Source organism: Pseudophryne corroboree, chromosome 6, assembly GCF_028390025.1.
Source record: "Pseudophryne corroboree isolate aPseCor3 chromosome 6, aPseCor3.hap2, whole genome shotgun sequence".
NCBI lineage: Eukaryota > Metazoa > Chordata > Amphibia > Anura > Myobatrachidae > Pseudophryne > Pseudophryne corroboree.
Window position 1 is genome coordinate 421,695,881 of NC_086449.1, and position 18,601 is coordinate 421,714,481.

The window sequence follows — 18,601 nt, forward strand, 5'->3', positions numbered from 1 at the left end:
CACATTACGGCAGACAGCGTGCCCTTGTTACACATTACGGCAGACAGCGTCCCCATTTTTACACATTACGGCAGGCAGATTCCCCATTTTTACACATTGCGGCAGGCAGATTACCCCTTTTTACACAAAGCGGCAGGCAGATTACCCCTTTTTACACATTGCGGCAGGCTGATTCCCCCTTTTTACACATTACGTCAGGCAGTCCCCCCTTTTTACACATTGCGGCAGGCTGATTCCCCCTTTTTACACATTACGTCAGGCAGTCCCCCCTTTTTACACATTGCGGCAGGCTGATTCCCCCTTTTTACACATTACGTCAGGCAGTCCCCCCTTTTTACACATTGCGGCAGGCTGATTCCCCTTTTTACACATAGCGGCAGGCAGTCCCCCATTTTTACACATAGCGGCAGGCAGGCCCAAGAAAGAAAGAAAGAAAGAAAAAGAGAAAAAGAAAGAAAGAAGAATTATACTTACCCTCTCCGCCGGCTCAGGCTCCTCGGTGCAGCCGCGTCAGACGATTCCCGGGCAGTAGAGGAGGTGGAGGACGGAGGTGAAGAAGGGAGCCGCAGCAGCGCTTTGTTACTGGTGTAGGCGCTGCTGCTGCTGCCCCTCTGCTTCCCTATAGGCTGTTCTCGGAAGACAGCCTATAGTGAAGCAGAGGGGCAGCAGCAGCAGCGCCTCCACCAGTAACAAAGCGCTGCTGCGGCTCCCTCCTTCACCTCCCTCCTCCTCCTTCCCCCGTCAGTGCCGCTGCTCCTCTCCGGGCGGCTGTGCGCTGCGGGCAGCGGTTGCCCGCAGCGCACAGCGGCATGTAATGAGTCAGTTTCACTCATTACATGCTTGGGCCCCTGGACAGAGGCGGGCCCCAGTGCAACGCACTGCTTGCACTGCCGGTAGTTCCGCCTCTGTGCAGGTAAGCATCTTGTATATCCAGGGATACCATATAGTCTCCGGGTTCCATGGCCAGTACAATTGAGCGCAGTGTTTCCATATGGAACTTGGACACTCTCACAAACTTGTTCAGTGATTAGAGGTTGAGTATAGGCCGGAAAGATCCATTGGGTTTCGGGACTAGAAACAGGGTCGAGTAGTATCCTCTGCCTCTCTGGGACAGAGGTACCGGCACTATCACTCCTGTATCCAGGAGGGAACGCACAACCAGTTGTAGAGCTTGCGCCTTCAACAGATCCGAAGGAATAACCGTTGTGCAGAACTGGTGAGAGGGACGTCTCTTAAGAGACTGCGTACCCATGAGAGACAACTTCTCGCACCCACGCATCTGAAGTGGTCCTTAACCAGACCTGGGGGAATCACAGAAGTCGGCCTCCCACCCTAGGGTCCCCCCAGGGGGAGGCTCGCCCTGTCATGCAGAAGGCTTGTCTTGTTTAGAAGCAGGCTGAAAGACAGCCCAGGATTTTTTGCCTTGGGCTTAGTGGTTTTGGGAGCACGGGATTGTCTCGGAATGCCTGACCTTTTGCTTTCCCTTGAGGCCGAAAGGTGCGAAAAGTGGTACCTTTTGCCTTCTGTGCAGAAGGATTAGTATTCGGGAGAAATGCAGTCTTAGCAGCCGCTAAGTCAGTCATAATCTTATTGAGATCTTCCCCACATAGGATGTCTCCCTTAAAAGGGAGTACCTCCAAGGTATTTTTGGAGTCCAGGTCCACTTCCCATGACCTCAACCACAGAATACGGTGATCCAGGATGGACGTAGTCGATGCCTTGGCCGCCAACACACCTGCCTCAGAGGACGCCTCCTGAATGTAATAGGCAGCGGCGGTGGTGATATGAGACAGGTATTGTCTGGCAGCCCAGGAGGCTGCTATAGTGGGTCTATGTACAGCACCTGTATGGGAGTAAATAGACTTCAGGCAACCTTCTGTCGGTTGCCTGGCAAGCTTATCTATTGGTTCCTTCAGTGAGGTGACAGTGGTGACAGGCAGGGTAGATAACACCATGAGACGGGTGACCTGTGAATCTACCAGCAGTGAATTTTCCCATTTGTTACACAACTCAGAAGGGAGAGGATAACGAGCTACCATCTTTTTAGATAGGGAGAATTTCTTTCCTGGCGAAGAACAGGGTTCTTGACGTATGTCTACTAAATGGTCAGAATGCGGTAATAATGTTTTAGTTACCTTCTGACGTTTAAACCTATCAGGTTTCTTAGACACGGTAGTGGTATCCACATCATCATCTATTTCTAGGATTTGCTTAATAGAGACCACTAGGTCAGGGACATCAACCTGAGTTGTAGATTCCTCGTCAGAAGCAGCTGTATCAGTGTCTGATGGGTCAGTATACCCCCCATCCTCATCAGAAGAATCTTCCAAGAGATTAGTGGATTGTGAGGAGGAATTGGCCCGCTTAGATGACCCCTTGGCACCAGAGTGCCTTGGGTTAGGTTTATGTCTAACCAAAGATTGATTCAATTGCTGCAACTGGGTAGACAAATTATCTGCTCAAGGCGGATTTACCATATGTGGCTGCAATGGCACAGGGGGTCCCATAAGGGGCGAAATCGCGTCATAAGCGTCTTGAGCATAGTTGAGAACGCCGCCCAAGGTGGCTCCTGATTGGTTACAGGAGCTGCGGACTGACTTGGAGATGTATGGTACACAGACTGTCATACAAAGCTTCCTCCTCAGGCAAATCCTTGTTGCATGCTCTGTGTTAGACATTTTAGTTAATGCAACTGCAGGGCGTATGAGTATGATACAGCCAGACAGAGTACAATACCTGCAAATAAATCCACTAGTATGTGACAGCGTACACAGTACACAACACGAGTGAATAAATCCAACTGAGTGACTGAGTACACAGTAGAATACACTTAATGGTAAATACTGTGCAGCACTATATATGAGACCCTGACGCACCTAGTCCTAGGGTACAGAATACAGTGGTAGATATAGCTGGGATACACTGAAAGTGAAATCCACACAGCAGATACAAGTACACACAGTCACAGTAACAATGCAGATAATTATTTTAGTAAGACAATAAAACCGCACTGGACTAGTATGTGTATATGTATATATAGACAAACAGATCTGAGGGCGCTAATCCATAGTACTGTTCATCATATTATTACACCTTAATTAACATAAAAACAACTATAATAAAAATCTATTTGTACTTTTATTTTATACATAAAAGATACATATGGCATCTGTACAGTTTCACAGAGATATAATACAAAAGTTTTGTCCAATTTACATTCAATTTTCAAAGCTGGTCATTATCAGCATATATCAAACATACAGTGTAGATCGAAATAGAATGTCTGGAATACCGGGTGGTCTTCAGTATGCCGACTGTCGGGATCCCGGCGCACAGTATACCGGCGCCGGGATCCCGACAGCCGCCATACCGACACTTATTCTCCCTCGTGGGGGTCCACGACCCCCCTGGAGGGAGAATAAAATAGGGTGCCACCGTGCCCGTAGCGTTACGAGCGCAGCGAGCCTGCAAGGGGCTCATTTGCGCTCGCCACACTGTCGGTAAGCCGGCGGTCGGGCTCCCGGCACCGGTATGCTGGTCGCCGGAAGCCCGACCGCCGGCATATCATAGTGAACCCGGAATACCATCAGACTTACATTCAGTTTTCAAGGTTGTTCTTTATCAGCATATATCCAACATACACCGTAGATGGAAATATAATGACTGGAATAAATATATATATATATATATATATATAAAACATTACGCGGTCCGAGACCGGATGTATAGGTCGGAATACTCGTATAATATATTTTGGTACAGGTACACTTGTTCTTAACTAACGCTGTCTTATTATTGACATGTAAAATACTTAAGTGTCTGTAAAATCACGGCGCTGATGTACAGGCGGATTTATAGAGGAGACCTTGCCCTGCAGTCCCGGAGACCAGTTGCAGCTAATCATAGAAGATGGCGCCCAGCGTCTCAGTCAGGGAGTGAGGGAGAGTGTGAGGCAGCTCCAGAGCAGGAACACCAGCAGTAGATCGCACCCGGAGTTGGGAGAGGGGCTTCAGGTCAAGCACCTTCTCCCCTATGCTGGTCCTCACCACCTGGTACTATGGAGTCTTAATAAAGTGGCTATTTATATATCTGACCTGTACTCCTATGCCTTGGTGGATATAGTGGGGTCCCTGCTCTGTTACGCCAGCATAGCAGTCCGTCTCCTTAGACTACGACTGGAACGCGATTTAACGGCGGGTCCCGCCTGGGGGACCCTCTTACCTCCTCCCTTCGGTAGCAGCCACGCGAACCAGGAGAGTGTCTGTGACCATGTGCCTAGAGCCGGAGCGTCTCCGCCGCAAGTACCAGGGAACAGAGCCAGCAGGAATATGCGATGCCGCTGGGGAGGTGATGGAGCTGCAGCACAGAATGTCACCCTGACATGTAAGTGCTACGGCCCTTGAAGTCTTCTAAAACTTTTTTCAGAGCTGCCCAGGGAAGCTCCCCTGTTAAGTGACCTGCTTCTGCAGGCACCAACTCGAAACTGAGCTCACAGTGCCTGGAGGCGGGGTTATAGAGGAGGATCCACAATGCATCCTGGGACAGTCTAAAGCTTTAGCCTGTTGGTGCCTGGATCAATATCCATCTCTACACCCCGATGTTTCCCTGTGGAAATTAATGTACCCCGCTGCAAAAAGGCACTTTTTATATCTTAGATGTTGTTTTGCAGATAAGTAAAGGTGTAGACTAAGGGGCTAATTCAGACCTGATCACTCGCTAGGGTTTTTTTGCATTGCTGCGAACAGACTGTCACCGCCCATAGGGGAGTGTTTTTTTGCTTTGAAAGTGTGCGAACGCACGTGTAGCAGAGCTGTACAAACAGATTTTGTGCAGTCTCTGAGTAGCCCAGGACTTACTCAGCCGCTGCAATCACTTCAGCCTGTCCGGGACCGGAATTGACATCAGGAACCCTCCCTGCAAACACTTGGACACGCCTGCATTTTTGCAACCACTCCCAGAAAACGGTCAGCTGCCACCCACAAACGGCTTCTTCCTGTCAATCTCCTTGCGATCGCTCGTGCGAATGGATTCTTCGCACAAACCCATCGCTGAGTGGCGATCCGCCTAGTACCTGTGTGACGCGCCTGCGCATTGCGGTGCATGAGCAGTTCTGAAATGATCGCAGCACTGCAAAAAACACTAGCGAGTGATCAGGTCAGACTTACCCCCTAAGTGCGATATGCTTTCAAATTGAACTCCATCTTCTTTTAGTTTTATAAAATAAATACACGCATACAGCAAATTTGCATCCTAAATTTTGTGCTGGATAAAATGGGATTATGGGAAGAGAGACTTTTACCAGCAGAAACAGTGCCAAATGTTTTGATCTAATCTACTCATGCAACAAGTGTCTTAGAAATGTTTATATTGTAGCTCAGCTCTACTTAACGTACAGTAGGATTGATACAATTAAAGGATAATGCCACTTGTTATAACTTATTTTAAAAGAGAATTTACCAGTCCCTGATCCTGTTTCTGTCCACTATGGGGACAAAAATAGGAGCTCTATCAAGAAGAATCTGATCTGCTGACTAGACTGCGGCTGATGATTTTCTATACCTTCATCCCTTTCTGCTTCAATGCACAAATTATTTGCCACTGAGTTGATGGCATCTGAAAGTCTTTAATATATTTGAAATTTGCATATGTTATAAAAAATTTAAATCCGTGTGCAGGATTGGCATAATGAGGGGGGCGTGGAAATACAACAGATGAGGAATGGTTGCTGCCTACTGTAGTTCATGAATTACTGTAGGTCCTCATTAATGGAGGCCCAATTTCATTATGGCAGAGGGACATAGACCAAAAGGAAGGACACTCGCAAAACTCTCACATAAGAACTTTTTTTTTTTTCTTTTCTTTTCTTTTTTTTTAGTAAAAAGTGTAATGAGTCTGGTATCCTATCTTAATAAATTCAATATTGTCATGTAAAGAGAAAATGAGCTGGTCTGAGGTATTATGCAGTAACTACCCATCTACATTCCTTCTCAAGTGCCATACAGCTTTACTACTTTTGAAATCAATAGACTTATTTTAAAGCTGCTTTCCTAAATCTAACATAGAAAGTAGATTTTGCTGTCCTTTGCCTTTAACCGGATAATGGGTGAGCTCCTTTTCAGAGTTGTTTCTCCATTTCTGTCAACTTTAGATACATTTTTATTGTGTTTCATAAGCTTACATTTTCCATCTTGAGAGCATAGATAAAAATCTGTTTCTCGAAATATGAGATTAATTTCCTGTGTGCTAATGGTAATTTAAGGCTTTTCATTTTGTCAATCATTTTCTTCTCTTTATAGGTGATGTCATTGTCTATATTAATGAAGTATGTGTCCTTGGACACACACATGCAGATGTGGTCAAAATCTTCCAGTCAGTTCCCATTGGTCAAAGTGTCAACTTGGTGCTATGTCGAGGATATCCCCTGCCCTACGATCCTGAAGATACTGCAAGCAGCTTGGTTTCTCCTATGGCAGTAATAGAAAGGCCTCCAGTGGTGGTAAATGGAAGAAATAACTATGAAACCTATTTGGAATACATTTCTAGGACGTCTCAATCTGTTCCAGATGTAGCAGAACGACCATTGCCTTCTTTGCACTCCATCACAGCAGATAGCCAGCTTGAAAATACATTTCCACCACCTCCACCTGCACATGATGATAATGTATCTATGGCTTCTTCTGGAGCCACCCAAGCAGAACTCATGACCTTAACCATTGTGAAAGGGGCACAGGGCTTTGGCTTCACAATAGCAGACAGTCCAACAGGACAGAGAGTGAAGCAGATTCTAGACGTTCAGGGATGCCCTGGTTTATTTGAAGGGGACCTTATAGTCGAGATCAACCAGCAGAATGTACAGAGCTTGAACCATTTAGAAGTAGTGGAGTTACTTAAAGAATGTCCTGTGGGAAATGAGACTTCTTTGGTAATTCATAGAGGAGGTAAGTCGAAGAAAATGTTAAATATCCGTAAAACTCTATAAATTACACTACAGAAGTAGTCATTTAATATTTCTTATACATTGTATAGCTGCAGTACAAAGTTTTGTTTATAATACTATGCTATTATTGTTTGGTTTCTATTGCTGCTTTGTACTTTAATCCACATACTTTGAACTGATGATCACTGAGTTCTTGTGACTTGTCCTTGTAAGTCTCAATGGCAGTGTTGGACTGGGGCATGAATGGCCCACTGGATGATTGTAATGTTAGGGGCCCATGTTTAGGGGTGTGGTCTGCTGCCACAGAGGCTAACCATTAGAGAGTGCGTGGTCTGGGCTCCTTGATAAATACATATATAGTCAGTACTGCTAGTGCATGCATAATAATGTATCAGATTAATAACAGCTATGCACTGTAGAGAATGCACCATAGTCCTGTGCAGTATAACGGAACGTATGTATAATGTATAATTAAAATACACAGGGCCAGATGCATCATCGCTTGGAAAGTGATAAATTGTAGAGTGAAAAAGTACCAGCCAATCAGCTCCTAACTGGCATTTTTCAAGCACAGCCTGTGACATGGCAGATAGGACCTGATTGGCTGGTACTTTTTCACTCTTCATTTTATCACTTTCCAAGCGACGATGCATCTAGGGGGTAATTCCAAGTTGATCGCAGCAGGATTTTTTATAGCAATTGGGCAAAACCATGTGCACTGCAGGGGAGGCAGATATAACATGTGCAGAAAGAGTTAGATTTGGGTGGGTTATTTTATTTCTGTGCAGGGTAAATACTGGCTGCTTTATTTTTACACTGCAAATTAGATTGCAGATTGAACACACCCCACACAAATCTAATTCTCTCTGCACATGTTAAATCTGCCTCCCCTGCAGTGCACATGGCTTTGCCCAACTGCTAAAAAATGTCCTGCTGCGATCAACTTGGAATTACCCCCCTAGCCCAATGTCTGGAACCTGATCCCAAAGAGGAAGGGGTGGGCCCCAGGCAGTAGAGCCCCCTGAGGGTTTCCCCTGTACCATTATGTACCAATCCAACCCTGCTCAGTGGTCAATGGTCTCCTAAGGGCAGTTACTTTGCTGAATTTCACCATTAATCAATTCATCCAGTGAAAATAAAATAAGAGAAGGAAAATAAAAGCAGGGTATCCTGGTGAAATGGGTTATGTCCGAAGTCAAAAAATGCTCCGTAGAGATGAATAAATTCATATTTGCATCAGAATAACATACTGTATACTGTATGTTAGTGTACTGTACTTATTGTAAAATTACATTTGTCCATTTATTATTTTCAGTAATTGTTGGTAAGATTACTCCTAAAAATAAGGTACTGACGCTCACTTACTGCTCTAATGGCCTGCTCAACCCGAGCCACAGGGTTATTGTTTACTTTGACCACTTATGAGGATTCCCAGATTGTATTTGACCATCCAGCAATGAGCCAAGTGGCAGGATCACTCCTGGTGTCACTGGGATCTATAAGCATGTCTACACTAAATATGGCTTGGCACATAAAAGGCTGATAGCGGTGATCTACCTCGATATTGGCTGTAGCATATGAGGCCAGCTTTACAGCAGTGCATCCTCATCAGAAAAGCCTTTTGAAATGCTTTGCTTGATGTATAAGGAGACATTATATTTTTAGTAACAACCAGGTCATTTCTAACTATACAGAGAAATAAAATGTTACTTTTGGCAACATACAAATTTCCCTTCTATTACTGTATGACTTTAAATGTCATTTTTCACGGAGAATTAAAAGATCAAAGTAATGTTGAACCCATTAAAATGTAATTTCCCACTAATTTGTAACATTGTATTTCTCACTAATCTGGTAATCAGAGTAATTATGAAAATTTAGTATCTGAAGGAAACCTGATTTTCTACAAAGATACTCTATGCCTGGAAATCCAAAATAGATTTTTTTTATTTCTGAATGAGGCCATTAGATAATCTACATTGCATGTATTTAAATGGGAAAAATACACCCAGGACCTGCACAAGCAACATTCTCCTGGTGAGTCGTCAAGCATGTTCATATGTCACCAGATGGGAAGTGGGTGCGGTAGCTTCATCTCTTCAGAAGGGGAATGTAGTGCATGGATTTTACATCTAGCAGAGTAACACTCATACCCCTTTTCCACCTAAATCCCAGGTCTTACCTGGGTTTTTTAATAATGTTCCAAGCCTGGTCAGACCCTAGTCACACCGCAACTGCGACCTGGGTTATTCCTGGTTCGGCCCCATTTACACTGCACCCATGTGCAGTCTTTCTGACATCATCTCCAAGTGCCGGTAAACTAGCTCTCCATAGGCTAGTAAGTGGACAATAAGCTGGTTTATTGCCGGGTCAACCTGGGTTGTAGCTCAGTGGAAAGGGTCCCAAAAACAAAAATAACCAGAGTGAAGGGAGAAGTTTACACTTCTCTCTTCACTCTGGTTTGTTTTTCGGGGGGACCCTTTCCACTGAGCTACAACCCAGGTTGACCAGGCAATAAACCAGGTTATTGTGGCAGTGGAAAAGGGGTATGATATTGAAGTGAAGCAGCCAGATTCACATGTAAAAAGTTACCAGTTGCTAGTTTTTCCTGTCAGCAGCAGTACTTCATGTGGGGTCATTGAAAACACTGGATTGGTGATTTTATCATTCCTTTAGTGTTTTAGACTTTGCCTCATTCATCTGTGTAGATACAACTACTGGTATTTGTGGGCCATGAACATCTTTATTTGTAATATTAAAAAAATTAAGACACCAGGGAGCTACATGCTTGATGATGCAATTCACTGAAGCAATTTCCACCAAAACTATGGTATTGTATAGAGTAGGACAGGCCACAATTACATGGTTTACTGTACCTCCAGAAACTCCCAGAGGGTCCTGGGTAGCAAGTCAGTAATTATGAATTGATTTGGCTCAGGCATTTTAGCAGCTGAGTGGTTTATGAGCAGTGGGTGGCATGCGACAAACCCCACTATAAATGCTCTTCATGTCTCCATCTTTCAGTCCATATTCTGAAAGAAGGTGCATATGCTATAGAGAGCAAAGACTCTAGCACAGCGCCAATGCATTATGAAAAGATGTTACCTCCCAGGAGCACTTATAAGGGCTTCCGTCACAGGGAAACCTGACAGATATGTCATAAGTGCAAGGTACAGTATGTGGTGAGTGGCCCCTCTGGACCTTTGGTCTAGTGTTCACTATACACCCTGCACCACGGACAAACTAGAGCTATAATTTGTCACTGGAATTCCCTACAGCAAACGCACACACAAAAAAGGGCCGGTCCTGGCCATGCTTCACGTGGTAGGTTAAGAAGAGATAGCCACGTTGAATGCCCTCGACACTTTACATGCCAGCCTAGCAGAGTTGGAGGCATAGATGTTCTGCAAGGCTTTTGGGTGATCAGACTGGCCCATCAGGCTATTAGCCCTTTCGCCAAAAGTACCAGATGGCTAGTCTAGGTGCCGTGCACCCTTTATAGATTTGCCACTGTGTTGGCTTCTGAGCACTGAAAATGTAAGAACAACTTTTAAAATATTTTTAATTACAGTGGATATTCTAAAAAAACTTAAATTACTCAAGTTTATTTATTTAAGTTGAGCTTATAATGCTTTAAGACTGTAGATTTTTAAACAGTAGAAACCCAAAGTTTCCCAAGTTTTTTATTTTTATTTTATTTTTAGAAAATGTTCAGTCTAATTCATCATAACATTGTTTTATCATTACATGACATTAAATGTTTCTTAAAATAAAAAAAGCTATGTGTAGAAATCAAGAAGCCATTGAGAATTAAATGTAATCCTGTTGTGATTTTACTCATTGTTCCATAGAAAAAAAGAAACGTATTGACCGTATTACAGTACAGGTGGCAAAAAAGAAGTAAACACATTTCCATGGAAATGAACCAAAAATTGGGAGATGGCCATTTGCTAAATTTCCCAGCTGTTAGGATAACTTTTAGTAGAATAATTTATTTTAAGGCATGATTGTTTCTGTGAAAATGTGTTAGAACCACAAACAATAAATTTGAGGTTACATTAATGTGTTAAAGTTGTTTGGAGAGACCTTACATTTTGTTTGTCTTAAGCAATATGCTTTTATATTACTTATTTTAATAGATAAAACTAAGCGTAGAATATTACCTGTCTACAAGTTGTAACGTAGCACTCCAAACCCTTCCAACAATTATCTTACTTCTAGTGCTCAGAGCGTTTAAAGTTTCTAGATCCTGACAGTTGTGTATAATTGTGTATACGGTACTGTACTTGTGGGAATTATTGTCTGAATCAAGTGTAGTTTGTATATTTTACAACTGAATAATACTGTTGCATGCTATTTGTAATTATTCATAGAATGTGCAGACAGCGTGATGGCATATGTTATGCAATTATAAGTTTTACACTGTTTTTCATATGGAAATCAAGAACGATTTTTAGGGCCCTCAAAATAGATAGGCTCCGAGCTGGGATCGGCAATGTCTGCATTTATAGACTGGTAGTTATGAAAGATGGACTGACTATAAAATCAACCTCATGGCTGATAGATAGATAGATAGATAGATAGATAGATAGATAGATAGATAGATAGATAGATAGATAGATAGATAGATAGATAGATAGATAATTACACCCAACATTGTAGGCAGATATATATATGTCTGACATTAGTTTCACTGGGCCAAGGTTAGAACTACCACATACCACTGGGTCTTACTATTGCTAACAGAAGAGTGCAGAACTATTACTTATGGAGATAACTGATCAACCTTAGGGATTCATTTTATCCAGCCTTTAATAGCACTAGAACTCCATTAGTTCTTTGTGTAAGATTGGTCATAAAATGAAAATCCTTGTTTGAGACAGAGTAAAGATGGAGAGCTTGTGGTGCATAAAACAGTGGTCAGTGGCGTAAGTTCGCTCCAGTCGCCCGGAGGCATGATAAATGTTGGTGCCCCCCCTACATACTGTATACACACACACCCTTCATATGTAGCTATCCGGCACTCATGTTGAACAGCGTGCTCAGGTGCCTTTCCAAATAGTAATATAGATACACTTACAAAGTGGATGGCACTCCAAGTCAGTCATCACAATAAAATAGACACCAGCATACCTACAGTATATAGCACACCTACAGTACTCCCTCACCCACCAGCGTGTCACAATGTAGATGCTTTGGCGCAGTGGTGTGCCGATATACAGTATATATATAAAAAACACACAAACGCCTCTTTCACTTAAACACACACACAAACGCCACTTTCACTTAAACACACACACGCCTCTCACTTACACTCACGCCTCTTACTTACACCATACTTACCGACTTTCGGGCTGCTCTCTCCAGGAGAGAGCAGCCGGTCGGCTCAGCAGGGCAGGCGGGCAGTGTGGTGACGTGCTGAGGGGGGCAGGCCAGAGGCGGAACAGGGGCGTTGTTGCTGGACGCATCATGTAAGTCACGCCCCCCACTGTGTAATGCCACTGTTACCGACATTATACAGCAGGGGGCGTGGCTATGATGACACGATTCAACAAGAATCGCGTCATCGCCTGCCCGGACCGCCCACTTTACTCGCTAAGTGGGTGGCCGGGCAGGGGGGGACCCCTGAAATCAGGAGACTTGCCTGCTCTTCCGGGGGGCCGGGAGGGTCACCCGAATTTCGGGAGCCTCCCGCCCATCCGGGAGGGTAGGCAAGTATGACTTACACACGCCTCCTTAGCTTAAACACACACATGCCTCCTTCGCTTAAACACACACACTCCTCACTTACACACACGCCTCTCACTTACACACACACCTCTCACTTACACACACAACTCTCACTTACATAAACGCCTCTCACTTACACATGCTTCCTTCATTTAAAATCACACACACACACAAACGCTTCCTTCACTTAAACACACAAAGATGCCTCTTTCACTTATACACACACATATGCCTCTCTCACACATACACACACACGTCTCCCTTATACGCACACACGCCTCTTTCACTTAAAAACACACACACACAAACAATAACAAACACATGCTTCCTTCACTTGCACACACACACACACCTCACTTAAACATGCACACTTAAAACACAGTGCTGCCAACATTTATTAAAGACCCCCCAGCAGCCCTCCCCTTTCCAAATACACCCCCCCCCCCCCCCACAGTGCAGTTTGAGGCAAGTGCTGCCAGTGCCTACCTCCTGCTATCAGCCCAACGGAAGAACAGAGAGCTTCACTTGGCCAGCTCATCTGGAAGGGCCTGGCAGGAGCTGCGTTCTGGAGCTCCCCCTAGCTGTAGCCACAGCCAGCTCTCTGTATATACTAGGAGGCAGCTGCGAACAATCTTCAGGGTCAGGCAGCGGGAGACAGTGGAGGAGATGTGACCCCTTGAGGTCAGGAGCCCGGCGGCAGCCGACTCCACTGCCTCCCAGAGTTCCGCCCCTGACAGTGGTCTCTGTCCTCCCCTGATTACATATCCTGCATAACCCCGCTGCATTGTGCAGGCTATGTCATGTGCTATGGAAGCTGGTAGCTCCTTCTCAGAATTATTCTCTGCTGCAATACATAAATATAAGTCAGGGCAGAGGCACAGATCCACAGGTGGATGCTTGAGTGGATGTCCCAATGCTGTTCTAGGTTGAGGTGAATGGAGCAGTGTCTAATAATATTACTTCAGTACCATTTGATAAATGCATTTCCTTGAATTACATATTGTGCAGGCTGTAACTTCATTTAATTCAGTATGCATCTTTTGAAAGGTTAAGGGGGAGATGTACTAAGCAGTGATAAAAGTGGAGAATTGAGTCGGTGAAGAAGTTGCCCATGGCAACCAGGGGCGGATCTAGACTTCTCCTATAGGGGGGGGCGGTTTTAAAATTAATCCAGACTCCTCCCCTTTCCAGTCTGCTAGGCCCTAGTGATACACCATACATACACTACTAACACACACCACACACACTACTGATACACTATAAATGCACTACTGACACACACACACACACACACTAGTGACACATAATACATACACTACTAACACACACACACACACACACACACACACTATGCCATAGATACACTACTAACACACAGACACACTAGTGATACACCATACATACACTACTAATACACACACCACACACACACATACACTAGTGATACACCATGCATACAATGCTGACACACACACACACACACACACACTAGTGATACACCATACATACACTACTAACACGTACGTACGTACGTACGTACGTACGTACGTACGTACGTATGTACGCACGCACGCACGCACACACACACTAGTGATACACCATACATACACTACTAATACACACACCACACACACACACTAGTGATACACCATGCATACAATGCTGACACACACACACACACACACACTAGTGATACACCATACATACACTACTAACACGCGTACGTACGTACGTACGTACGTACGTACGTGCGTGCGTGCGTACGCACGCACGCGCACACACACACACTAGTGATACACCATACATACAATACTGACACACAGACACACACACACACACTAGTGATACATAATACATACACTACTAACACACACTGTCACACACTAGTGACACACCATACACGCACTACTAACACACACACACACACACACACACACTAGTGATACACAGCACACACAACCACTCAACCAGTAACACTCCATGCACATATAGACACTAGTGATGTACTATACAGTACATACACAGACACAATAGGATAGAGCACTGTCCACCCAGCGGGTCCCCTGTCTCTCCTGCACTGGTTTCTCCATAGCACAGCACTCTGGTCACTATCCACACCAACCAATTGCCTCCCATCCTCTCCCTGCTCCTCACCTGTCGGGTGTCCTTGCGGTTCATGGCCTGTTAGACATGGCGGCAGCAGCTCCTCCGCGGCTGAAGGAGCGAACAAGGACGCGGCGCAGAGTTTGTGCTGCCACTGGTAGCAGGGGCCAGGCAACACTGGGTGGTCCCGCCAGGCTCCCGGTGCCATCTCATCTGCCTGTCAATGCAGCCAGGTCCCAGACGTCGCACTCAGCTCCCCCGACTTCTGCTGCCCGCAGGAACAAGTGGGCGGGGCTGGGTCTTGTGTTATGGGGGGGCGATCACCCTCATCGCCCCCTGCTGGATCCGCCAATGATGGCAACCAATCAGCATTAACGTAACATTTACAATTTGCATACTATAAAAGCAAACAGCTGATTGGTTACCATGGGCAACTTCTCCACACTATTTTAATAAGCTACTATGGATGTACAGTAAGTGGATAAGACTTGATTTAATGCAGCTTAAAATTTTATGCATTCTTAAGGCCCGTACACACTGGCCGATATATATCGGCCGTTCTCTTGAACAGACGATATATCGCGGGTCCGTCGGCCAGTGTGTACGGCCGATATGTCTGTGAACTCCGTCGTTCACAGATGTATCGCGTAGGCCCCGCAGCACAGTCGACGGCCAATATATCTACCGATATATTGGCACGTCGCTGTGTGTGTACGGCGGTCGGCCGACCGCCCGTACACATGCTGCGGCGGCCGGCGGTGATTGATAGCTGAACTGGGCGGGCGTGTGTACACGCCCGCCCAGTTCATGACGTCAGTCCCCGACAGATCGGGCAGTGTGTATGCTCAACACACTGCCCGATCCGTCCATAGATATATCTGCAGATCAATTGATCGGCAGATATATCGTCCAGTGTGTACCCACCTTTAGACTGCACTTTTACCTGTGTCAGCTTTGGTATGTTGGGAAACTGGGTACTGGGGGAACTGTCTACTTTTTTTTTTCCCAATTGCTGTAGCATCTGTAAACACATTGTGCATTGTGGTAGGAAATGGTTAAGGTAACTATCTGAAGCTCTTAAGTGTCTGCTGAGTATATTTTTATAATACTGGTTTTTATTTGCAATCCATAATTATTATGTTAATATCTTCTGTTGAATTATGACAGTCTGATGGTGGTTTTGTGTTACTGTTATTACAGGTTGTATAGTTTTGTTCAGGTGTAGAGCAAATCTTCTTCACATTTAAACTAATGTTATATTGTGTGTCCTGCAGGGAAAGCTTTAGCCCCCTTTTCTGGCCTATATTAATTTTTCTATCCTACAGTATATTAGAGATCCTACGGTCTTTACCCACCCTGCTTATTGAATTCCGTCAGGACATGGTGTTATTTGCCCAACATTCTTATTTAACACTGTTGCTTTTGATTAAAATGATCAATGTTCGTTCACTTAATACTGAGGAGCTGAATTAATATGTGTAAATTAGCATTCAACTTGTTTTATGGACCTTATTCAGTAAGTATTGCAGTTTCTGCTAAAAAGCAGTTGCTGTGATCAAATAGTTGCCGCCCAGAAATAGAGAAAAAAATGTCCATTGCGGAAATTTCTAATGTATCGCAATATGTGGGCTGATCGCAGAACGATATTCAATTACCATAACATCGAAAAAAAATTCTATCTGCGCCAGGCAGGGTCATCCACACTTCTTGCGACACAAGAGGCTGGAAGTGGTCATTGCTGGCATCAGAGACCCTCCTTAAGAACGCCTGGGCACGGCTGCGTTTTTTAGACACCCCCAGAAAACGGCAGGTTTTCACCCAAAAACGTTGGCTTCCTGTCAATCAAACAGCGGCTGCATTGCGATCACTAACTGTACGCAATTTCTGTTGCTATTTTTGCTCACATCTGCGCATGCGCAGTCGTTCAATAATCGGCTGGAATATGAATCACAAATTTTACAATCCTTACTGAATAAGGTCCTATATACATAAAGCAGATTTAGGGTAATTCAGTTAGCCTCAGTACATTTTCAGGAGGAAAAAAAAAGTCTTTTACCAAGATTTTTTTGCTCTATGTTTCTTTTTCAGTTGTAGCCCGTTATTTTTTTGCCTGTTTATCAAAATGTATCAGAAATGTTGTATTGTTGCTAATTGACATCTGTGATATTGCCCAGAAGTGACTTTCTGCATCACCGGCCAGTCCAGGTCCCTTCTGTGCATGCATTGCCCAGCACAGCAGAGCAACAGTGAATAGACGCAACATTCATGAGATGCATTTAGGCATACCTCCCAACTTTTGACCCAACGGAGTCAGGACCTGCCGCACCAGAGGCGCGTGTGTAACTGAAAAGGTGGCGATGCCACTGTATTTGGGACAGGGTTCCTCGTGTGTGACGCCCATTTTCGTCATTTTGGGGGTTGCCCAGTGCTCCCTGAGCAGCTGAGCAGGCCCTGACTAAACACCCCTGCACTGATAGATGCCACTGTATTTGGGACAGTTGGAGGGTATGATTTAGGTGAAGGGAACAGGATGGGGGGCTTCACATTGGAAGTTCAGGAAACACCCCAGAAAGTGTGACTGTGCCCCCTTTTCATGTATGTGTTTTTTCCAATTCCGGAGCTTAAAAGGTTCTGATGTATAAATTTAGATAAGAGTGTTGGAGCTTACCGTGAAAGACCACCGGCATTGCTGTTAGGTAAGATTAGGCAATTGCAATATGTTTAGCATAGAATTTAATCATTTCAAATGTATATTCAGGTACTGTTCGGTAAGCTCGCAATGGTGACTTATATTTAAAAGAAAAATGCAGATAAAAGAATCCTATTAATTTTTACAGCTACCGGGCTGAATGCCTGAAAAGCTGGGATCAAGAGGGAAATTACCTTTATATTTGAAAATCGCAATTACTACAGTACATTATTTTTAGTCTTCTTCTAAAATCAGAGAGACTTCTCTGACACTACTAATTATAAAAACCATAATAAGAATAAGATTTATTAGCAGTATGAAAAGGACACCTGAGCAAAATGAGCTGGAGAACAACCATACAGTACTCTCCTAACCTTTACTAAAAGGCTTTACAGATCTTGTGAGAATGATATTCTGCAAATCATTAGTGCCTCCCTGATTAGGAGTACAAATCTCAGTGTCAGCAAAGTAAAAATAGTTGTGGCTAATACATTGTTTTCTGTTTTTATTGTTTCCATTAGTATAGAATTTGGGACCAATTACTTTATCTAGTGTGTGTGCAGAAAAGACGGGAATTTAGTGTATAGAGCAGTGTTTCCCAAATCCAGTCCTCAGGAAAACTAACAGTGCCTGCCTTCGTATCACTTTGATGAAGCACGGTCGTATTAATTACTGACGACACAGTGTAAGAAACTACGGCTAGGGCTAATTATTAATTGCACCACCTTTAAAGAGCATGCCCTTGGCCCTAGGCTGCAAGCATAGCCTCACAGACTCCACAGACACTTTTCCCTGTCCATAATCCACCTTTAGATGTGGTCGTGGATGGCTGGGAGCACCAACCCATCCCCCCCCCCCCCCATCAACCACCAACACCATATTCTCTAATGTCAGGCGCTATAGAATGCAATGAGACTTTGGGGTCTATTCATGAACCAGTGAAAAGAGTGGAGAAGTGAGCCATTGGAGAAGTTACCTCTGGCAACCAATCAGTGTTAAGGTAACATTTATAATGTTCATTCTATTTATTTTTTATTTCTTAACAGTTTCTTATATAGTGCAGCATATTCCGTTGTGTTATACAATTAGAACAACAACAGTAATAGAACAAACTGGGCAAAAACAGACAGACATAGAGGTAG

At 44.3% G+C, this 18,601-nt stretch overlaps 1 protein-coding gene across 12 annotated transcripts in view; it reads left to right on the forward strand.

The window, feature by feature from the left end:
* The window catches only part of MAGI2 (membrane associated guanylate kinase, WW and PDZ domain containing 2), a 1,309,326-nt gene that overhangs the window by 1,086,816 nt on the left and 203,909 nt on the right, over window positions 1-18,601 (forward strand). For all 12 annotated transcript variants that reach the window (XM_063926958.1, XM_063926960.1, XM_063926965.1 and 9 more), the window contains one exon: window positions 6,297-6,938. In XM_063926958.1, the coding sequence (XP_063783028.1) occupies window positions 6,297-6,938 (642 nt within the window). The remainder of the gene's footprint in view (window positions 1-6,296; window positions 6,939-18,601) is intronic.